The following is a 24,715-nucleotide window of genomic DNA, read 5'->3' on the forward strand; positions in this document are numbered from 1 at the left end:
GGACTCTCGCAATTACTACTATACTTATGTTGTATTGTTTATTACTTTATTATCCATGGATTCACTTATTATATGATGAATCTGTGCATATAAACTAAACTGGAGGAATATTTTGTAGGTCCAGGAGTGTCCGATAACATAAAAAATTTGATGTAAATATATATATGAAATGTTATCTGAAATCATGTGACAGTTGAATGTATATTGATGATTAAAGTATTTATATTTCTAATTTAATTTTGAAAAATCAAAAGTAGAAGCAAAAGAGTTTTAGAGAAATTAGAAAATCAAAATAAAATTCGAAGAGGCAAATAGACCATTCTATCTTTGCTCCATCTTTCCCAATTGAATGCTTCTTCTTTTATCCCACGTATGACAGCACTGACTCCTGAATCATAGGTTCCTTCTTAGTTATTACCCAGCACTCGCATCTTGCATGGCTCCCCTCCACATATTACAACCAAGATTTTGCCACGTCACCCGATGCCCCACACATCTCCGAGTGGGCCCTTACATCAGAGCCACCTCCAGCCGTCACCAATCCCCATCATCACAAACAATCACAGAGACCAAACCTTATGCCTTATAAAGGAGCACAAAGCTTTGCACCGAGTTTTAGTGGCGTGCGGCTTGCCTCTCTGAATTGGGTTTTAGGCAGCCATGACATTTGTTACACGTGTCTCCCAGAGAACCCATTCCGCCATTAGTCCCACCTCCGTTTTGGCTCTGGCTTGCCATTTCTTGCTTCTGGTCTCTTCAGCCATCACTCCCTGTTTTGGATTTTCTGGTAATTAATCAATGGCTCTGGCATGTTGATTTTGTAAAGGTTTGATCTTTTTTTGGTCTGAGTAAATAAAGGTTCAATCTTTACATGGCATTGATTTGTTGATGATGATGATGTGTATAGGTGTTGGAGAAGAAGATGAGAGAAACAGAGGAGGGGCTTGTGTCAGGAAATATTGAGAGATGAAGCTGTGGCAAGACTTCATCAGCTTGGAAAGGTCCCATTTGTTATTTCTGTATATAATATTGCAGCTGTTGTCTATTTTATGTATCAGCAATCCTCAGTGGCTCAAACTTTCATTTAAAAAAAGTAATTTATTTCCAATCTGCAAGGCTGAATCCGATTTCTGAAAAGTACCAAGTATTGGATTTCAAATTGGTGAACATTTGGTTAGAAATATAGTCATCTATAGAGACCAGTCAAAGGATTAATTTCCAGAGAGCTCTTCTAGTCTAACTAGAATTCAAGTTAATACTGAATTAACTCGTTACATTATATGTTATTGTTATTGTTCTTGAATTTTGCTTGGTGTCTGAATCAATAGGTAAGTGATGGTGATGGTTATCTTGAGAGGATATTCATGAGCCCAGCAGCTGTGAGGGCTGGAAATCTTATCCGCGAATGGATGGAGGATGCTGGTTTGCGAACGTGAGCTTCAATCCTAGTTTGTTTGCATCCAAACAGTAGTGTTTGAGGAATTCTTGGCTCATGTTTGGTCTTGATATCCAGGTGGGTTCGTTGCTTGAGAAATGTACATGGTCGAGTTGAGGGCACAAATGCTAGTGCTGAGGTTCTAATACTTGGTTCTCATTTGGTACTGTTCTTTTCCCCTAAATTTCCTAACTGAATTTGTACTCTGGTACTACAAACAACATGAGTAATTAACAGTTCCATCCCCTTTATCTATTTGTTATAACAGGATACTGTTGTTGATGCCGGGATATTTGGTGGGTCTTTAGGCATCATTTTTGTGGTATCTGCATTGAAGGTTTTGAGTATCGATGGAAAATTGGGAGAACTAAAGCGGCCGGTTGAGGTCAGTGTAAAATTGAGGTTTTGTGGAAACATATCATTGGCTCATTGAAAAATATCATTGACTACTTCACAAGAAACATTTCACTAAATCTCTTCCACTGTATGCAGAAATTACTGTTTGGTGGCTCTGCTAGAATTCTAACTATTAATATCATGTTGCTTTTGCTCAACATCTGTAGGTAATAGCATTTAGTGATGAAGAAGGAGTAAGGTTTCAGTGTACATTCATAGGAAGTGCTGCTATAGCTGGAATTTTACCAGTTTCAGCACTGCAAATAACTGATAAAAGGTTTCCTCGAATAAATCCTAATTTATATCTATTTGTAAGACTATTCTTTATCAATTAATTTATGATTATAGTCCTTGTTCAGTGGTGTGACAATTCAAGATGCTCTTAAGAAAAACTCCATTGAAGTTACAGAGGAGCACTTGCAGCAGCTCAGATATGACCCAAAGTCAGTTTGGGGTTATGTTGAGGTATAATGCCCCACGCTGGTTATGTTGATAACCTGTATTAGAATATTCTCTGTGGAAACAGCAATAAAATGGATGCATGTTATAGGTTCTTCTAGTGCTCTGACTGCAAACTCTGCTGATTGTTTCATGTTGTAGATTCACATTGAACAAGGGCCTGTACTGGAATGGGTTGGTTTTCCTCTAGGAGTTGTTAAAGGCATAGCTGGACAGACAAGACTAAAGGTATCAAAAGTGTTTCAGCTTTTCATAGGTGCATGTCTAAATTATGTTTCATTTAATCATACAAACAAGAAAAATTTCCGTAGTTGAGAATTGTACTATGCAACTACACATATATGTCTGGAACTCATGAGGATTCAAAAAGGGACTAATATTGATTTTTAGGTCCTGGAAAAAGTGGCACAATATCTTTATGAGAAACTACACGTCTCGTAAGGGAAAATTTCTGTATAATTTCATGAGAGACCCAAGAAGTTGAATTCAAAAGCTCCTATTATAGATTGTATTTCATCATACAGATGTTGATGTATAAAGTAGTAAACTACAATGGCATTATATTATACTTTATTTCGGCTGAGCCGTCCAATATACATAAACATTGTAGGTTACAATGAGAGGTTCCCAGGGGCATGCTGGAACAGTTCCAATGTCCATGCGTCATGACCCTATGGCTGCTGCTGCGGAAGCCATTGTATTGTTAGAAAGCCTATGTAAGCATCCTCAAGATTTTCTGTCTTTTGATGGTCAATGCAAAAGTTACTCATTAGAATCACTTTCAACTTCACTCGTTTGTACCGTTGGTGAGATATCGACTTGGCCAAGTGCAAGTAATGTTATTCCAGGACAGGCAAACAGTTTATCTCTTGACATTGCTAAATTTGATATTAAATGCTAAATCGGGTAATGAAAATGATCTTCTTGATTTCAGGTAACATTCACAGTAGATTTACGTGCAATTGATGACATGGGACGTGAAGCTGTTGTATGTGAATTATCTGACCGATTGTATCAAATATGTGATAGGCGTTCAGTTTCGTGCACAATTGATCGCAAGGTGTGGAACTTTTCATGTCCTAGTCAATCATTTGCAGGTAGCTTAACAAGTAAGTCAGTAACGTTACATGCTTTGAACCTTTTCAGCATGATGCAAATGCAGTCATTTGCGATTCTGAGCTGAAGTCAGCAGCTTATCTTGGGCTCAAGAGAATGACAGGTTTTGTTTAGGATGAAGTACCTGTATTAATGAGTGGAGCAGGACATGATGCAATGGCTCTGTCTCATTTAACTAAGGTTTGTTATCTTTAATTTGCAAGATGAATCATGAACCATATGTTACTGTTTGTGTTATTTCCAGTGGTGTATAATTCTGGTCTCCAAAAATATGAACAGGTGGGTATGCTTTTTGTCCGCTGTCGAGGAGGCAGAAGTCACTTCCCTGAAGAACATGTATTGGATGATGATGTTTGGGCATCTGGTTGGGCAATCCTGGCATTCATAGACTCAGCTCTAGATTGGAACATTTTTTTCGACATTACTGTATATACAGGAGAAATCTCAATAATCTAGTATGTGACGAATGATGGGTCTTGTATGTGACAATTCTTTTGTCAAGTACAAACCTAAAATTAAGGGATCATATTTACTCTGCAATGTGAAGCCCCTGCATAATGTTTCTCATTTTACTAGTACTGTGACATTTTCTATTCTTTATTTACTAGTACTGGAGGTCTAGCCATTGGAAGTGCGACCCCCGCTGCCCCCAATCCCCCCATTTTATTCATATGAAACAGAAAAATTTACAAACCAAGAGGGGGACATAGAACCCTACCTCTTCAAGAAAATTTCACAACTTTCTACCAAAAACAAAAGCCAAACTTGATAATAAGGACACTCAGACTGACCATACAAGTGAAAAAAGAAAAGCATAGCAGCTAAATCATTGCTGCTATTACCAAAATAACAACAGCAACATCTAATCAAACAACAAGGTTCATAAGGAAATGTACATCGTACATTACTGCATAGATAGAATAGATAGAAATCAGAAAGCATATTATATAACTACTGCTTTGTTTTTGTTTTGTTTCCGATCACTGCCTTGCTTTCAAACGAGCTACTTTCAATGCAATTGCTAGTGCTACTTCCTCTTTGATGTGGTCAAAAAATTGAAAATAAGCATACCTCCATGACTTCTTCAATATCAATGTGCCACAAACACTCCAAAAGCCTATGATAAAGCCAAGCACCGCGCTGGTATATAAACCAAGCTTTTCATCATCAGCTTCATGAGTCTCATGCATGTTGCCTCCATCTTCTGTGCAGTTTGAAAGAGGAAATCCACAGAGTGAAGGATTGCCCTCATAAATAGATGAATCATCGAGCGTCTGAAGTTGGTTGCCCGAAGGAATTCTTCCGGTCAACTTGTTGCAAGACAAGTTCAAGTGAGATAAGAAGGTCAGAGAAGCGAGACCTTGTGGAATCTGTCCTGAAAGCTGGTTCTGGGAGAGGTCAAGTGTTTCAAGCAAGTGCAAGTTTCCAATTTTTGAGGGGATATTTCCACTTAATTGATTAATGGACAAGTTTAATGTAGCTAATCGAACGAGACTGCTGATTTCTTCAGGAATTTCACCTTCTAAATCGTTATGCGAAAAATCAATAATGGTTAGAAGCCTCGCATTGCGAAAGAAGTATTCACTTGCTCTTCCTTTTACAGTCACAGTTGTTACCTCAAAATCACTACCATCGATCCAGAGCCCATAACTACCATCGATTAAAGAAGTCAATTTATTCAAACAGTTGGGAATAGTCCCTGAAAATCTATTGTGACTAAGGTCTAGGATCTGAAGGAAAGGAAGACTGCACAAATGATGACGAATATGTCCACTTAAAGAGTTTGATTGCAATTGCAGCACTGTGAATGTGGATACTTTTGATCCTATCCAAGAAGGTATGCTTCCAGTAAATTTGTTGCCTCCAAGATAAAGTCTCTCCAAAAATGAGCAATTTTGCAAGTCAGAAGGAATTTCTCCGCTAAATTGATTGTTGTCTATCTTTAGTATTGCAAGAAAACTTGGAATGCCCATTGAGCTTGGAATATTACCAGACATATTGTTGTTTGAGACATCCACAATTTGTATGCCGCTCCACAAACTCCATTCTTTAGGGAATTCTCCGGATAACTGATTGTTATTCAGAGCAAGTTCATATAGAGATTGAATGCTACAAATAGATGATGGAATAGTGCCATCAAATTGATTATGGCTCAAAACTATGGAACCCAGATTCGGAAAAGAGTTGAATCGGAATGGAAGCTTTCCGCTTATTTGATTGGAAGATAAATCCAACCATTGGATCTGGGAAGATATCTTAAAGACCCATTCCTCTGGTATTGCACCCGAGAGTCCAGCATTCTTAAGTGAGACCCCCACGAGCTCAGTTTGAGATTGAAGCCATACAGGGAAGCCGGGGCCTACTCGGCAGTTGTGCATTTCAATGTGGTGGAGCTTGAAAGGAGGAATCCATTCATAATCAATCAAATTGAAAATGATGGGCACATGTCGGGCTGTGCTAACAGCAAAATACTCTAATTTTGTGAGATTTATGAAATGGGCTTCGGTTAAATTGCCTTCCCATGAATTATAAGATAGATCAAGGCTCACTAGCTGAGAAAGTTTTCCCAAACTTTGAGGAATGGAACCGTTGAAAACATTATTAGATAGATCAAGGCTCACTAGCTGAGAAAGTTTTCCCAAACTTTGAGGAATGGAACCGTTGAAAATATTATGACTAAGATAAAGTGTCTGCAGGGATGATGATAAATTGCTGATAATAAATTCTGGAATGGATCCCCAAAATGAGTTGTTGCTAAGATCGAGATGCTGCAGGCTTCTCAGCATTCCCAACGAACTAGGCAATTTGCCTACCAGCCCACAGCCTTGCAAATCTAGTGACTCCATTCTATTAAATGAACAATTTGAGAAACCACTCAAAAACTCTTCAATCCCCCCATCAATTTGATTCCTTGCAAGACTTAATGACTTGAGCCTGCACAAATTTCCACTAAATTTGGGAAATTGACCTTTGAGTCCTACACTCTGTAAGTCAAGGTGTTCTAGAGATTTGAGTCTTACAAATTCATCAAGAAAGGGGCCACTGACAGAATTCCCACCCAAATCAACTTTTGTAAGGCTAGTAAGATTAAACATCCATTTAGGATATGAAAAATTAATACTATTCCATGACATATCAAGGACCAAAAGTGATGTGAAGTTAATTGTAGGCATGGAGAGTGGAAGCTGGTTTCCATCAATTAGGCAATTAGACAAATGCAACTCTAAGAGTGTAGGAAGCATGTTAACCTCATGTAGCCAACTAACTCCTGTGCTGCTAAGGTTCAGACCTCCAAGATTGAGGTATTTTAGGGAAGAGAGATGAGAAAGCCAATTCAAGTTTTTGGAAGAAAGATAACTAGAACTGAGGTCAAGATAGTTCAAGTTTGAGAGGTTTCCAAGAGAAGAAGGAATCTCTCCCGCAACTGAATTAAAGTAGTACCGGATACTTGAAAAATTGAGATATCTCAGACTTGTAAGCTCCCCAATAAACTTGGGAATGTGAATCCCTTGAAAATCATTCGAGCTCAAGTCTAAGTAACTCAAATGTTTCAAGCTAAGCAAAGAAGGATTAATTAACTTACCCCCCAAACAAGATTGAAGATACTCCGTGGTGTTCCACTGATCATCATCAGTGGTGTATGGATATGTATTACGGAGGTCAACCGTTGCAACATGACCAGTGCGGTTGTTGCATGAAATCCCTGTCCATTGGCAGCATTCGTGACCAGCCCAAGAAGAAAGCTTACAAGAAGGATCACTGAGATCTTGTTTAAAGCTGAGAAGTGCTCGCCTCTCTTCCTCCATGCATGAAGATGCCAAAAATAACAAGAGCAAGAAGTGAAGAATGAGGCGAGAGATAGGGTTAAAGTAAACATAGATATCCATTATTTTCTGGCCTTTAACTTCGTGTCGTTGCAGATGCATAGGAAGCTGAGCACAAGTTGAATTTATAGCGAGTCTAAGGTTGAACCGCGTGGTTAGGTTTATTTGTCCAGAATATTCCAAGTCGTCATGCAACATCAACCCAATTTACAAGTTTAGGAAACTTTTAAGTGATGATGGATGAGTGAGTGATGGAGGTGCGTTTTAGATTAGAAATCCAATCAGTAAAGACTTTGAAGAGTCTCCCTTCTCCGCCCAATTTACAAGTTTAGGAAACTTTTAAGTGATGATGGATGAGTGAGTGATGGAGGTGCGTTTTAGATTAGAAATCCAATCAGTAAAGACTTTGAAGAGTCTCCCTTCTCCGCTGTCCGCCTAGGTCTTTTCTGGGAGTATTCTCTAGTAGCAACGTGGAACATGATTGTAGAAAATTAGTCATAAACATAGTTGTATCACTCCGCGTGACTGCTTCTATATTAACGAGATAGATAGCCCGCGCTTTGCTGCGGGTCTCTTTGTTATTGATACGTGTTTTCAGTCGATTGGAGTACATAAACAACAATTATCTTTTGGTAGTTAAACTCAAAATTAAGCTAGATAGCCCGTGCTTTCTTTCTAGATTTTCTGAACCCAGAGAGTAAAGATGATGTAGGACGAGATTTTAGCCAATTTCAACAAAGAATCTCGAAAAGAAAGAAGCGTCTCTACATTAAGAAGAATGATTTGAATATTGGATATTGGTATTCAAATAGGCTTCTTAATGATGAAATTAATCATAAATTACTCTTTTGGATATATCGGGATTCTCGAACAAAATCTTGGTTGGGAGATTGCGTAATATTCTTTAGTATCTAGGATTCTATTTCTGATTTTTATTTAATGAGGTTTAATTAGGTTTTCTAGTTTTAGTCTATAATAAATTATTCTTTTTGTTTTCTAGTTGTATTAGGTTTATGTTATGTGCCCTATATATAAGGCACCTCTTAGATTGTAATTTTCATTCAAGTTATCAATAAAAAAACCAAATATTAGAGAAGTATCTCTATGTTTCTTACGGCTGTGCCCGTAATTGCTAGTGGATTCTAGCTCATCTCATATGGCTTTCGACGCTTGACGGAGCCTCTTACTATCGTGTTCACGCTTCCCGCATCAAAAGAGTATGCTACACTCCAAAACCAGTGGCAACTGCAACTACGATCCCCAAAGGCTTGAACATAGATACAAAAATCGGCCCTGTCATGTTAAGACACCATGTTGATACACCAACCTGGAAATCTGAGCAAAAAACTCCCTGAAATAGTATCATTGAAAGTTTGAGTAAGTTTCAAAGTAAGCAACATATCATGGTTAAATTAGATTGTTTACTCACCGAGTACAGAACAGCTAACAACCTCAACTTTGGCTACGCAGTGAAAACCTCAACTTTGAGATTAAAAACACTGCGGGCCTCTTACTCTTGAGAACCCAAATAAAATCAATCCAATAATAGTGAAGGATATGGTTCTTTACAAACACATATAACTCTCTACGCGGCTACAATCTCTAGACTCACTAAAGAGGTGCTTGCCTTGAATCTTGACATTCTTCTTCTCTTGAACGATCTGCAAATATCGCTCCTCTTACAACACCAATATTCTCTACTGATCTCGAGAGAATCAATGCATGTATATGAATAATGAATGAGACACTTTTACATGGAACAAGTGTTTCAAAGTACCTATGCGGCTTTTTCTAAGCAAACAAGCAGAACATGAATTCTTGCGTCTAAGTCCCCAAACATGAACGCTCTTTTCTTCAGAATATATTGAGGAGAAAACAAATCCTCAATTGTCAAGATTTACCCTAATTGGACTCCTAATAGGAAATGTCTTTCAATAAAAAGATATCCAATTAAAATACCCAAATCCTAAAGCGATTGCACGATTTTTACAGTCAGAAAATATCTTTATAATATAACATCTAAAAACCAAAAGATACTTTCCAAAATCGGGCTCCCAAAAACGTAGGGTTGACTAGGACTGACTCGTACTGACTCGGGACATGTTGCAATCTCGTGCTTATGCATGAGATGCAATTACCTGAAATTCTCCGAGACCAGTTTTGATGAACTTTGTAGGCTTCTTTTTCCAGCTTCTAAGGATGAAATGGGATAAGGTGCTTCACTTGCTTTTGTATGGGAATGCCAACACATAAAACGTACAAACTTTTGTACTTACATAGTAAATTTGTACCATTTTTTTTCCACTACTTATCATTGTAGACTTCCATAATTATCTTCTCATTGTTAATTCAAGCTCGTCTTTTAGAGCATCTCTAGCTCACTCTCTTCTTTGACTCTTTAGCTATTTTAGAGAGCATGTTTAGTTTTCTATCTATTTTAGTAACTACACCAGACTCCTAAGTGGCTCTCCAACATAACTTCTAGCTATCTCCCTCCTTAATATAGAGACCGACATGAGGCTCTCTATAATTTAAAACATTCAGTTTGAGTTATTTTATGTAATTTATTAATACATTTAAACTATTTAATCTTCATTTAAAATTCAAAATTAGCTAAAATAGAGAGCACTGATACATGCGTATTTCTAAAGTGGCTAGCTAAAAAGTCATTTTATCTATTTTGGCTAAAATTTAGCTCGAAAATAGCTAGCATTGCTAAAGATGCTCTTACAGCCATAAAACTAAAATCATTGTGGAATCAACCCATTTTACATGTTTACAGTTGAGTCCAAGTGTGTACTTATTACCTGAATAAGATTGCATGTATATATACAGAGGAATCACTCCGTCTTTGTCTATCCAGGGTCCTCTTTTTAGTGTTCTTCTATATGGAAGCAAAGTCTACTAGGCCATGTTGAATACTTTACGTACAGGGTTTGAATACTTTAGAAGGACGTCTGTGAAGAGGGGAAAATGCGGACGGAACAACGTGTCAACCATTCGTTGTTTTACTTGCAAAACTGATATGCGGTCCCCCCACCCACTAATTAATCATCTTCGAAGAAACTCAGCCATTAGACATCAGACTTCTTCCATCCACAGAAATTGAACAATTGTCTATTAATATTGATGTAAAACTTTTATCATGATTTCTTTTTTCTTTTGGATTGAATCACAAATTCACAATCAAGGAAACCTAGAAGTTTCAGACCATTTGAGAATCTGGTATATCTTTTTCATCACTCTGACCATTTGAAAGAGGAAAAACAAATCACGCCATTTTGATTCTCAGAAGCCACCAATCGTGATCAATGGCACATCCGACTCTTCTCAAGCGCACCGAAGCCACATCCCCGCCACCTCACCTACACCCAACACTGGCGCGCGTTGATTCCGTCACCTTTTCGAAACGGGTCGGAGAATTAACCTGGGTACCTGACCACTTTGTTATAATGGCTAATGGGATTATAAGTAGGTTAATATTCTGGCTTTGATTACGGATTTTGTTAATTGAATGTTGTATGGTGTAAATTTTGAATGGAACAGCGTCGAGGATTGGGGTATGCAGCGACACAATTTTTGAAAAGATACCCAGAAGATTTTGTTGGGGATGGTGTTTTCGCTGGCAACGATGATGATTAGAGAGGATGAGAGGGTCAAAGGGGATGGGATTGTGAGAATGGTGGAGGGAAGGAAAGAGTGAAGTTAGAGCGGAGCTTGTGGCGGTGGCGGTGGCGGGTTTCTTTGGGGAATGGGAGATGAGTAGCAACACTAAAAAGTGCTATGGTGATGTATATTACTGAGGCCTTGCCCATTTCAAGATTTACACTTTCTATTCAATATGTTTTTGTTTATGGATTTGGAGATTGGAGAGACAGAGAAGGATCGAGATTAGGAGCAAGATTCAGTCTTAGAAAACTAGATTAGAGTTAGAGACAGAGGAGGAGATGTGGGTGGAACCCACATGGAAATGAAGTTGATTGACTGGCTGACACGTGTTTGTCCGCATTTTCCTCTTCAAATCCTTGCTATATATATACCTTTAAAAAAAAAAAAAAATAGAAACGTGAACACCTTTTCATTGATCATTGAAGTAAATATTACAAGAAGCCAGCCACAGACCGGAAACAAGCCCCCAAGTAATAACCTTACACTTCAAAGCCTAGAGCTCAAGGAGAATAAGATCTCTAGATGGAGAGAGGGCCTCCGAAACTTGCGGAGCGACCCGGTAGGGCGAAATTCCGATTTCGTGATGACGGCGGGGAGTCTCGTGCTCTCCAGACCATGCAGGAGCAAGATGGCGGCGGCCCGGTTGTGGAGAGACCGTGGTCACTTCTGCACCGGCGCTGGGATCACGATCAAGTTTCTCAAAGACTCCGGCTGAGGAGATTCTCGGTTGAGGGTGGTGTTTCTCGACGTGGGCTATCGAATCATGTCGTCGGCGGTTGCAGCTTTCGCTACGCTCAGGCTCTGCGTCGTGGGCCGGCTTCGATTGACCACATTGGGGGTCAGGTCGAGGTGAATGGAGACGCCGGTGTTGGAGTCGAGCGGGGATGCACCCGAGTTAGGTTGTGGTGCTGCAGATTTCCAGCGTTCTGCGACGGTGGTAGAAAGGCCAAGATGGCGTTGGCGGTGGTCGGATCTGGGCGCAGGTTGGCCGGGACTAGTCTGGCAGCGCTGATGACTGCGGCGGCAAGCTGCGGGGAAGATCCGAAAAAACCGGCGGCAAACCCTAGTTTTGAACTTGGGTTGACTTTGACCGAGCTGATTTGGGCTTCTGGGCTGAAGTTTCTTGGGGCTGCTTTCAATGGGCCATTACTGATGACTGGGCCTCTTTGTGGGGGGCTCAACTTTAGAGAAGGGCTGCAGACCTTCAAGAATAGCCCAAGGAGCAACCTGTTTCTGAGGTTGTTGGCTACTGAGGAGGCTGAGGATGGTGTCGGTTCCAACCCTAAGGGGAAGGCACTAGCGCTCTCTTAAGCTATCTCGGCTTTTAGACATTCTGGACTCAAGCCTTTTGAAGTAGGGGTAATTTCTATAGGCTTTTCTAAGACGTTTCTAGTTGATATTTGTACCACAATTGCGTGATTGGCAGATTAGACTAGATGAATATTTCTTCCTTAGAGAGCGAGACTACTCTTGCTTAGTTTAGGTTTGCTGTTCAGCGAGCGTCCCTTTAGATTTTAATGAGTTTAGAGTGGCTTAGATAGGTTATCCGGTTTTGTCCCGGTTTTCTTATGTAAGTTCTGTTAGACTCTGGTCTGTTTTCATGGCTTTGATATCTAATAACATCAAATCCTATTCAAAAAAAAAAAATAGAGCTCAAGGAGATTTAATTTCATTTTTTACTGGATTTGAAGTAAATCAAACAGAGTTACCATTGTTCATGTACACTGAAAATCTGCATATACCTCCACTACTATAAATAGAGGTTTTAGATTTGGTGTTAAAAGCTTCACCAAGACATTCTAGATAATGTCCAAGACAATATCCATGACAAAGATAAAATTTCATATGTTTCTTTTTTTCTTTCAAAAGAAAAAGAAAAAAAAAACACAAAATCTCACACTAGTGAATACTTATTATTAACCTTTTTCAATTGGTACGTTAGTGTGAAAGAAATATTTTCATTATGCGGTTGAAACTGTGTCTTTTTTTCTTTTTATACATTGGACATTGGAGAGCAAATTGTGTTTTTTTTTAATAGAGCAAATTGTGGGAAAACATAGTTGAGTGTTTGGGCTAGTTTAGATAATTGGCGAAAGAGTGGCCCCACATTTGTCGGATTTTGAAATTCATCCAGTAAGTATTTTTGTCGATTAGAAACTTCCAATTTAAACTAAAACCACACCGCGGCTTCCAAGAGTCGAACGCACGACCAATTTGATTCAGCAATTCACGCTCGGTTCATCTTTAGGCGCGACCACCCACAAGGTTTCGAGTGTTTTCTAAGGAAAGGCCTTAGAAAAATAAAATACTAGACAAACGAAACAGAGAAAAACCCAAATCTGCAGATTTAAGATTTGTTATCCTTACTTTGCAAGCTGAATATTGAAATCCATCTTATTGTTCGTCTTTTTTGTATAATTCAGGGTCTCCAAAAATTTGAACAGAGTCGAGGCGGCAGTTTGGAAATCCTAGCATTCATGGAGATTCAGCTCTAGATGACTAGATAGGAACATCTTAGTAATTTAGGAAAAGAATTGAGGGGATCATATAGAAATGAGCTCACTCTTTCTGAAACAGAGAGAAAAGAGAACAATAAGGGTAAAATGTTGGCATCCTACACTCGATTTATTTATTGCTTGCAGGTACCTTATACGTAACGATAATAATGAAATATCTATGTTTCATACATTACAAAATAGATTTTCCTCTTGAACGACATCAGGGAACTATAGATTTTCCTTGCCTGGAAAAGCTTTCCATTTATGCATGCCCCAAACTGGAGGGTGTGGTAGAGCTTATGGTTCGTGAATGTGACCAACTGGTGGTTTAAATTGCCCACTATAAAGAACTTTCCGTATTATGCATCCGCTATTGCAAAGGGGTTGTATACAGAAGTGTGGTTGACTTTCAGTTATTAGATTTGGAGATAACTGGCGGTCAGGAGCTGACATGTTCTTTGCCGAATGAGGATGGATTTCTGCAAAACCTTATGTCACTTCGTCATCTGAGCATTGAAGGTAACTCACATCTTGTTCAATTGCATCACCTCAGCTTACTACAAGAGCTTCACATTGATAAGTGGCCAAGCCTAGTTTCTTTTCCATTGGCTAGTTTGCCACCTTCTCTTAAAGATATAAAGATTCGAGGTTGCGATTCTCTTACTTATTTTGCAAGATATCAGATACCGCCAAGTCTAAAGAGAATAGAGATAAATAGATGCCAAAATTTGAAATCATTGGTGGAGGATGAGGAGGCGATAGGGAGCTCTTCATCTTCTTCTCCTTGTTTGATTCAGGATGAGGAATCCTGTCTCGAGTATTTGAGCATATGGAACTGTCCATCTTTGATATCTCTATCATCCAGAGTCAAGCTACCTAGGGCGCTTAAACACCTTCAGATACATACTTGCAGACAACTGGAGTCAATAGCTGATACATTACATGATAACATTTCTCTCGAGTACATTCACATCTGGTATTGCTCAAATCTCCAATGTTTACCAGAAGGTCTTTACCACCTCTCCAATCTTCAGAAGTTGAGTATTTACGGTTGTAGAAGTCTTGTTTCCTTCCCGACAGGAGGGTTCCCAAGAAGTCCTTTCAACTTGAGAGAGTTTGAGATCACCAGTTGTGAGAAATTGGAGGCCTTACCCAAAGGCATGCACAACCTCAACTCTCTTGAGATATTAAGAATCCCCTATTGTGAAGGTTTCACTTCCTTCCTAGAAGAAGGGTTGCCTCCTAACCTTCAGTCTCTTAAAGTTCTGAATCTCACCACTCTTTGAATGCGGCTTGCACAGACTCACATCTCTTAGAGAGTTGTGGATCAGTGGTGAAGATCCGGAACTGGTTTCCTTTCCACCCAAGAAAGAGATGGTGCTTCCCAAATCTCTCATTAAGCTCATAATCGAAGACTTTCCGAATCTCAAGTATCTACCCAGCAAAGGGTTTCAGTCCCTCACATCTCTTAAAAGACTCTATATCTGGAGTTGCCCCAAGCTACTGTCCATTCCAGATGAGGGCAGGCTTCTTTCACTGACACAACTTAGTATCCGTCACTGTCCACTGCTAGATTCTAGAAGTGAGATGCAAACCAGGTAAAGGTCAGTATTGGCGCTCCATAGCCCACATCCCTTTCATATGGTTGGGAGACAAGAGAATTCAAGCTCCGTGATTACAACTGATACAAGAGAAAACAGTTAGAATCTGAAATTGTAATATTCCCTTCCAGCAGGTAATTCCAATTCTAGAGAAATCAAGATTATTCGACGCAAGAAAGTTCCTTGCTATTATATATTACCTGATAGATACTATATCTTCTCCATTTTCAGACATGTTTTCAGAGCTTGGTGCACTTCATTGCCATTGTAGCTGCAGAAATCAATATTAATCAGGTACATTTGCTGAACTTCTTTGTATGTTGTGAATTGTGACAGCTGTTCCATCAGGGCAAATGCATTTACATTTGTAAAACTTTGTATTAATTTATTTTTGATGAATGCAGTAAAACCTTTTTACCTTCATGAGTTCTGCAAACTAGGGCAGTATTTTACAACGACAACAGCTTGGAGGTCAATATTTGATTTGTACGTTTCTACCCGAATGTGGGTTATAAAGGGTCAGGATTCAGGAGACTCAACAGTCGATCAGGACTCAGACTCCCATAAGAAAAAAAAACAGAAGATATGTAGGGCAAGTGAGGATAAGTTCTTTCCTATCTCTCATTGCTGTTTGCATTTTTGCTACAAAATTAGAACTTTCTCCTGCATCATCTACTTAGATCCAGAGTATAGTGTTTCAACAGCGTATGACTTGATATCGTTGAAGTTAGTTTGAAAATGTTCTGATGTATTTAGCTTTTCATTGTAGACCCTTGAAGGAGTAAAGCAGCATGGAAGTTAGAGAAATTGTCTTTCTAATGGAGCCTTCTGATGGCGAAACTGCCGTGGAATATATTGAGTTGCTGTTCAAGATGATCGATTCAGAAAATGCTGGCATCTCCTTGATTGTGCAGGAATTTCTGTGTACAACTTGAAAGCTATTTACTTAAGAAGTGGGCAATGTTGAGTCTCTAGAAAGCAGCCTGCATACTAGCATTTGACATAGATTCTACCTTCACATGCTTATAGAGCTAGGACGGAATTTTTGGGAAAGTACCAAAAATGCTGGTCCAACTGTTATCGGTCATAAGCTGCTAGTTCATCAACTACGAGATATTTTGGGTAGTCTTCTGTGGTTTCACAAAACCAGGGGGAGGAGAGACCGATGTACATATGGATGATAAACATAATGTTATATGTTTTTCATTACTAAAATAAGAAACACCATATGTTTTTTACTGTCTTTTTTATTTTACTTTTCTGGACTTATCCAAAGTGATTCTTTTTAACTGGAGAATCAAAATATTCCTTCATTTATTATAGGGAAAAACTCACAAACAGTACCTGAACTTCAAGCCACTAATAACTTTCGTACCTCAAGTTCAAAAAATATCAGATTAGTACCTGAACTTCTGACCCCGACCCAATATCAATACCTGGGAACAATAAAATCGTTAACGGGGTTAATTTTTGAAGGGTAAATCTGTCATTTCACTGTTCATCATCTCCAAAACTCTCCCCTCTTTCTCTGCAAACCCAGATTTTTCATTATCTTCTTCATACCTCACACACACAAACCCAAATCGACCAAAGGAGAGGTGAGAGGAGTTGGTGGTGGATGGGACGGTGGCTATTGAAGAAGTGAAAGGTTGGTTGATAGTGGTGATGAGGTATGAAGAAGAAGAAGAAGAAGAAATCTGGTATTGCAGAGAGAGGGGAGAGTTTTGGAGATGATGAACAGTGAAATGACAGATTTACCCTTCAAAAATTAACTCCGTTAACGATTTTACTGTTTCCAGGTATTGATATTGGGTCGGGGTCAGAAGTTCAGGTACCAATCTGATATTTTTTGAACTTGAGGTACGAAAGTTATTAGTGGCCGATATGTCAGGTACTGTTTGTGAGATTTTCTCTTTATTATATAAAGACAGACGTACTTCTTGAGTTCTTGGGTTATAATCATTAGTTTCTTGCATTTCGTTTTGTTCTTGCTCATGTATTGCCTTCTTTTGTGAAGGACAGAACTTGATCTCAAATATGTTCCGGAACAGCTCCGCAATGTTCTCAAATATATTCAATCCACTTCTCAACTGTGTTTTGTGCATTCCTTTTGGCCTATGTTTTGCGGTACACTGCCTAAACAGTTCTTACAAGAATTTAACAAGACAGTCCAAATATGTGAGGCTTTTCCTAGTAAAGTAATCACCATAGCTTTGCCATTTCCAAATTTGTTAGCAAAGTGAAGAAACATTAAAATTGAAATGCCAAGTAGCCAAAAGCATCCAGACAATATGCAATGTCAATCTCCATATGATATATAGGTTCATATTAATCATATCACAAGTCATGAAAACAATCTCATACAAAAATCAAGTCAACTTGTAAGCAAGCTGGAACAAAACTCCAGCAGACAAACCAGCAATACACAAGACAGACACCCCACGAACCCGAATGAAGAAAACATTTAAATTCTTAGCAACCTGAAGAGCAAGAGTCAGAATCTGCAGCCTACCTTGCTCCTCCATCTTCTTAAAGAAGTAGATTGGCTTCAGAGACTGCCTCAACATGAACGCCAAAGAGAAGGGAAACCCGAATGCCAAAAAGCTCTGAATTGATACTTCGGGTATTGGCGAAGACCGAGTCATGTATGAAATGTAAGCTCCAAGGCCGAGCTGAACCAAACCCAGAACAGCCACAGTCCTGCTCAGACTATACATGTTCTTGGCCATCACTTCAAGGACTGTTCGGGTCTCATTGCCCAAATCAGAGAGGTCTCGCTCCACAGTCGGTCCTTCGATTTCTTGGTGCTTGAAATTTGGGTTTTGACTTGGGTACTGACTTGGGTTTTGGGGTTTCTCAGGTTCTGATGAACCGGAGGTTGAAAGAAATCTGGGTCTATTACCCGACGGCCATTTAAATCTGGGAGTGTTCAATTGGGTAAAACCAGATTGAAATTGTTGGGTTTTGGATCAAGAATCGAAGAAGACAAAGATGGATCAAAGGCCAAGCCTTTAGTGGATTTTTCATCAAAGGGTTTTAGATTTGGTGCTGTTCCTTTGTAGTCTTTGAAAATGGAGTTGGGGTTTGAAGTAGATATGAAAGGGTTTGAGGGTGTTTGTGAAAAAGTGGAATTGGACGAGTGAGTGAAGGGTTTAGGAGTAGGGTTTTGGAGCTTTTGGGTGATGAAGTAGGTGGAGGATATGGTGGAGAACGATGAAGAAGAGTGAGAGGGTCTTACGAGCTTTGAGCTGAATCTGCGAGAGATGAAGACGGCAGCCATTGTTGAAGAACCAAAAATTGAGAGAGATGAGATGACAAGGTTATTTTGGTTTGATTGATAGAGAGTGTGTTGGAGAGTTGTTAATAACTGGTGAGACTTTATATGACCCACAAATGAAGAGGCCCGGCCCAAATCAATTCAATAACCCACATTGACCTCAATGTGATACTGCAAGAGCAGAAGAGAAACACAAGTTGAAACAGAAGAAGCTTGCAAGAAAGGTAACATCTGAAACAATAAGGTATGACAGACTCTTTCTCTTTCAATTCAAACATACTTCCTTTTCTTGATTCTTACATTCACTTTTCAAAAGTTCATCCTATTGTCATTTCTGGGTTTTTCTGTATTAGGTCATTTACAATCTTGTATCATTTTATGGATAGTGGTTTCAGTTTCACCCTTATCAAATAATATTTTCTTATAGTATATATTGTAGTAAATGGGAAGTTGGGATAGTACTTGTCTGCTAAACCACCTGATAAGCTTGAGGTAGGGGAAAAATTGTTTTTAAGCTATTTGGGTTATGATTCTCTTAAAGGAAATTCATTTGGTGATTTCGTTAAACTCCGTACTTTCATTGTTTGAATGCATTGATCACTTGGTCCCTTGGACCAACTGCATGTTTTTCCATGTTTCGATTTTGAGTAAAAGAAAAGGAAAAAAAAAAAGGGGGGTACTTTATTTTGCGATTTATGCTTGCAGTGCCCAGCTTGCTTCTTTGTTAATCAGATGCAATTGCATGCTCTGTTTTCATACTCCAAAGTTGCATGCAACAACTTATTTGCTTCTTCAAGTTTGAAGATTTAAAAACTAGTAAAGTTATGTTTCTGAATCCAAATTATAGTTGCATGTTTGAGTTTTGGAAGTGGTGAGTATGTAGCTTGGATGATGATTGTGAATGCTCGGGCATAATGACCCGTGAGCTTTGAATTGTTATGGGCACAATGACCCAAATTCCCCGGGGAAGCCCCTTGCGAGGGCGTAGGTGCGATGAGTTATGAATGTATGATAAGGTACGATAAGGTATGCTACACTCCCTTCCAATTGTTGATTTTACGAAATGACTTTCTGTTTTGATTTGGAAAGTTAGAGAGTTGTTTTTCATTGAATTTTAGTTTCTGCTATTGTCTGAGAAACTCTTTCATGCCTTGTGGCAATCTCTTATAGTTTTCAGCTATATGATGTTTATGTGGTTTGAGAAATTGTTGATATTTTCATGTTCAAAGTGAGCTTCTTTTAAAGTCGTTTCAAGAAGGCATAGAATGATTTTTGAGACAAATGCGATTTCGAAAACGATTTTTAAAACCCCTACTGGGCATCGTTTATGCTCACCCCGTCTTCCTCAAAACCTTTTCAGGTGGCTCACTCTATTTGTAAAGCTAATTTTTGGTGGCATTGCTACGTGGAGAATCCTCTTGACTAGGAGAGATTGTGGGTGAACTTTGTTCATAATTTGAGAAGTTCTTGCGAAGGCTAGGTTGCTGTACGTACTTTTGACTTAATATCACTGGTACCTACTTGAGGAAGCTTTAGGTTCTACTTACCTGGGATGTGAACAACCAAATGGGGTTGTAATGTTCATTGTAACCTTGTTGTAATCCTACGTATCTTTGGTGTCCAGTAGCTATACATTACGTTTGTAAGCTTGTCTTTTGTTGTGCCTATCAAGTTATAAGTTCAAGTGTAGTTTTCAGAAATTTCGTTAGTTTGCAGCTTCTTTTTCCCTTCCGTTGTTTGAGTCCTCTACAAGGTTTGCTCTCTTATGAAACTCAACTGTATCAAAGTATACCCTTCAAGGTTTCTCACAAAGTAATTTTTACCAAAATAAACCAACTTTTAGATTTAAAACTTCATATTGAGATCAAAAACAGCTTTGCTGAATTTCTGAGAAAGCTACTGATCTGTTAACTTCGAGCTCTGTGATACCGTACTTACTGATCTCTAAATGTCGTGAAATTTTGGTATGTTTCTGTTCTGCCAGTTAACAATTGATCTGGAAATTTTATTGTCTTTTGGACACTCAGTGAATTTTTGGTGAATTTTCTAAGTTGCCTTTACTGCTGCTATGTTCTTCTGAAACCTGACAGTTCAGTCTATTTGCATCCATCATTTTCCTTACTTCTCGAACTCTGATTAGCTTGAAATTTTAGTATGTTATACCTTGTTGTGTCAGCTTTCATTCTGGAAAATTTCAAGTCATTTCTGCACACAATGAATTTTTCGTAAATCCTCAAAGCCGAACTGTTCCTGCCTAAAGGTTACATATTAAGTTGTGTCATATTTGGTCTTTTCTGAATTTCTCTTGCTTGAGAACCCCTTAAGTCATACCCCGGGTTTGGGGTGTGACACATATCATTGGCTCATTCAAAAGTATCATTGACTACTTCACAAGAAACATTTCACTAAATCTCTTCCACTGTATGCAGAAATTACTGTTTGGTGGCTCTGCTAGAATTCTAACTACTAATATCATGTTGCTTTTGCTCAACATCTGTAGGTAATAGCATTTAGTGATGAAGGAGTAAGGTTTCAGTCTACATTCATAGGAAGTGCTGCTATAGCTGGAATTTTACCAGTTTCAGCACTGCAAATAACTGATAAAAGGTTTCCTCGAATAAATCCTAATTTATATCTATTTGTAACACTATTCTTTATCAATTAATTTATGATTATAGTCCTTGTTCAGTGGTGTGACAATTCAAGATGCTCTTAAGAAAAACTCCATTGAAGTTACAGAGGAGCGCACTTGCAGCAGCTCAGATATGACCCAAAGTCAGTTTGGGGTTATGTTAAGGTATAATGCCCTCCGCTGGTTCTGTTGATAACCTGTATTAGAATATTCTCTGTGGAAACAGCAATAAAATGGATGCATGTTATAGGTTCTTCTAGTGCTCTGACCGCAAACTCTGCTGATTGTTTCATGTTGTAGATTCACATTGAACAAGGGTCTGTACTGGAATGGGTTGGTTTTCCTCTAGGAGTTGTTAAAGGCATAGCTGGACAGACAAGACTAAAGGTATCAAAAGTGTTTCAGATTTTCATAGGTGCATGTCTAAATTATGTTTCATTTAATCATACAAACAAGAAAAATTTCCGTAGTTGAGAATTGTACTATGCAACTACACATATAAGTCTGGAACTCATGAGGATTCAAAAAGGGACTAATATTGATTTTTAGGTCCTGGAAAAAGTGGAACAACATCTTTATGAGAAACTACACGTCTCATAAGGGAAAATTTCTGTATAATTTCATGAGAGAACCAAGAAGTTGAATACAAAAGCTTCTATTATAGATTGTATTTCATCATACAGATGTTGATGTATAAAGTAGTAAATTACAATGGCATTATATTATACTTTTATTTCGGCTGAGCCGTCCAATATACATAAACATTGTAGGTTACAATGAGAGGTTCCCAGGGGCATGCTGGAACAGTTCCAATGTCCATGCGTCATGACCCTATGGCTGCTGCTGCATAAGCCATTGTATTGTTAGAAAGCCTATGTAAGCATCCTCAAGATTTTCTGTCTTTTGATGGTCAATGCAAAAGTTACTCATTAGAATCACTTTCAACTTACTCGTTTGTACTGTTGGTGAGATATCGACTTGGCCAAGTGCAAGTAATGTTATTCCAGGACAGGCAAGAAGTTTATCTCTTGACATTGCTAAATTTGATATTAAATGCTAAATCGGGTAATGAAAATGATCTTCTTGATTTTAGGTAACATTCACAGTAGATTTACGTGCAATTGATGACATGGGACGTGAAGCTGTTGTATGTGAAGTATCTAACCGATTGTATCAAATATGTGATAGGCGTTCAGTTTCGTGCACAATTGATCGTAAGGTGTGGAACTTTGCATGTCCTAGTCAATCATTTGCTGGTAGCTTAACAAGTATGACAGTAACCTTACATGCTTTGAACCTTTTCAGCATGATGCAAATGCAGTCATTTGTGATTCTGAGCTGACTTCGAAGCTGAAGTCAGCAGCTTATCTTGGGCTTAAGAGAATGACAGGTTCTGTTCAGGATGAAGTACCTGTATTAATGAGTGGAGCAGGACATGATGCAATGGCTCTGTCTCATTTAACTAAGGTTTGTTATCTTTAATTTGCAAGATGAATCATGAACCATATGTTATTGTTTGTGTTATTTCCTGTGGTGTATAATTCTAGTCTCCAAAAATATGAACAGGTGGGTATGCTTTTTGTCCGCTATCGAGGAGGCATAAGTCACTTCCCTGAAGAACATGTATCAGATGATGATGTTTGGGCATCTGGTTTGGCAATCCTGGCATTCATAGAGACTCAGCTCTAGATTGGAACATTTTTTTCGACATTACTGTATATATAGGAGAAATCTCAATAATCTGTTGGAAAGTAGAGCAAAATTAGCATCTTGTATAACTGTCAACATTTAACACATTAACTCTTTATCATCACATTGATTCTATATTATTAGACATTAATAGGGCTAGAACAGCTTTCTGTTTTGTTTCCTAGAATCAAGCTGTATTATTGTATATATGTGTTACAGATCAATAGAGCAATTATCTCTCCAGCAAATCTGTCTCTGTTGTTTTACATGGTATCAGAGCTCGTGCTTTAAAATTTCAGGCTCATCTTCCTCCACAATTTTGGGGGGAGTGTGTTCTCACAGCTGTCCATAATTAATCGGTTGCCCTCACCCATCCTTTCTTACAAAACTCCTTTTGAGCTTCTTTACTCAACACCACCTTCTTTTTCTCATCTTCGGGTTTTTGGATGCTTAGCTTATGCCACAAATGTGCACCCTACTCATAAATTTGACACCCGAGCAATTCCTTCCATTTTCATTGGTTACCCGGTGGGTCAAAAAGCCTTCAAACTGTTTAACTTATCGACTAACAAAGTTTTTACCAGTCGAGATGTTAGATTTCATGAAGATGTGTTTCCTTATACCTCCACTCAGCCCACTCTTCCTTCTGCCCCGTTGGCCCATGACCCAGGCCCAATTCCACTTCTCACTAATTTAGACACCGATTTTGACTCCCAGGTCCCTCCCACGCGTCCTTCTTCTTCCCAACCTTCCCGTCCTGCCATAGACGCCGATCTTGGCGCTTTCTCTGTACCGCCACCACCTCCGCTTCCTCCTCCCGTCCGGCCCTCAGAGCCTCTTCGTCAGTATTCCCGGCGACCCAAGCCGCCTGCCCCACCGCCCCTTGTCCCACCTTCTTCGTCCTTCTCCACCCCTGTTCCTACCCCCCTATCGTCCCCGGTGCCAGGATGGTCCCCATCCCCACCATCTTCTCTGTCTCCTCCTCCCTCACCTCCACCCGCCTCTATTTCAGACCCGCCTCCTCCAGGCCCACCACCGCTCCGTCGCTCCACCCGCTCCACTGCGCCGCCGGCTCGGTTCGCCAACATCGACTTCTCCAAGCCTCAATCCAATGCTTGCACTTACCAATCGCCCTCCTTCCCGCCAGGTCCTTCCAAAGGTACGCGGTATCCATTGGCAAATTATGTCTCTTATCATCGTTACACTCCTGCCTACTCCTCTTTTGTTGCTCAGCTCAGTGTCGTCCATGAACCGACCTTTTATTCTGAGGCGGCTACTGTTCCGGAGTGGAGGGATGCCATGCGCTCCGAATTGGAGGCCTTGAAGGCCAACGGTACCTGGACCCTTACCACGTTGCCCCCTGGGAAAGATCCCTATTGGTTGTAGGTGGGTTTACAAGGTCAAGCACAAGTCTGATGGTTCGATTGAACGATACAAGGCCAGGTTGGTAGCCAAAGGCTTCACGCAATTAGCAGGTGTTGACTATCAGGACACCTTCTTTCCTACTGCTAAAATTGTTACAGTCCGTTGTCTCCTTGCCTTCGCTGCGTCTCGTGGTTGGTCCCTGTCTCAACTCGATGTCAACAATGCCTTTCTCCATGGCAACCTGGATGAAGAAATTTATATGTCTCCACCGCCTGGGCTCCGGAGACAGGGGGAGGAGCATTTGGTTTGTCGGTTGCATAAATCCTTGTACGGTCTGAAACAGGCTTCAAGGCAGTGGTTTTCTAGATTTTCAGAAGTTATTCGGTCAGCTGGCTTTGTGCAATCTAGAGCAGACTACTCTCTTTTTACCAGGAGGCAAGGCAAGTCTTTTACAGTCTTATTGATATATGTTGATGATATATTAATTACTGGCAATGATCCTGTGAGTATAGATGATGTCAAGAAATTCTTGCATAAAACATTCCGTTTGAAAGATCTTGGCAGTTTAAAGTATTTTCTTGGCATTGAGGTGTCAGCATCTAAGAAAGGGATATTTATTTGTCAGCGCAAGTATGCGTTAGAAATTATAAAAGATGCAGGATTATTGGGTGCTGCTCCTGTTGACACACCCATGGAACGTGGATTAAAGTTGTCAGATAAGACTGAGTTACTCAAAGATCCAGAGAAGTATAGG

General features: G+C 39.4%; 2 protein-coding genes, 1 long non-coding RNA gene and 2 pseudogenes across 3 annotated transcripts; 3 read left to right on the plus strand and 2 right to left on the minus strand.

Annotated features, from left to right (window-relative positions):
* Window positions 1-584: 584 nt before the first annotated feature.
* On the plus strand, window positions 585-3,946 carry LOC133718823 (allantoate deiminase 2-like; annotated as a pseudogene).
* Window positions 3,947-4,023: 77 nt separating this feature from the next.
* On the minus strand, window positions 4,024-7,212 carry LOC133718815 (receptor-like protein EIX2). Its single transcript, XM_062145697.1, has one exon. It carries the CDS (start codon window positions 7,210-7,212, stop codon window positions 4,387-4,389), a length of 2,826 nt encoding a protein of 941 aa, XP_062001681.1. The 3' UTR covers window positions 4,024-4,386.
* Window positions 7,213-14,979: 7,767 nt separating this feature from the next.
* LOC133718825 (uncharacterized) lies at window positions 14,980-15,486 on the plus strand. Its single transcript, XR_009850602.1, has 3 exons — window positions 14,980-15,132; window positions 15,230-15,292; window positions 15,403-15,486. It is a non-coding gene; the product is annotated as an uncharacterized LOC133718825 (long non-coding RNA).
* Window positions 15,487-17,290: 1,804 nt separating this feature from the next.
* On the minus strand, window positions 17,291-17,958 carry LOC133714504 (uncharacterized; the record flags this gene model as incomplete). The annotated part of the gene is made up of 1 exon (XM_062140622.1): window positions 17,291-17,958. A coding segment is annotated over one exon (591 nt), but the record flags the coding sequence as incomplete, so codon positions are not given.
* Window positions 17,959-20,040: 2,082 nt separating this feature from the next.
* On the plus strand, window positions 20,041-22,650 carry LOC133714505 (allantoate deiminase 2-like; annotated as a pseudogene).
* Window positions 22,651-24,715: the final 2,065 nt, after the last annotated feature.

Source organism: Rosa rugosa, chromosome 6 (genome assembly GCF_958449725.1).
Source record: "Rosa rugosa chromosome 6, drRosRugo1.1, whole genome shotgun sequence".
NCBI lineage: Eukaryota > Viridiplantae > Streptophyta > Magnoliopsida > Rosales > Rosaceae > Rosa > Rosa rugosa.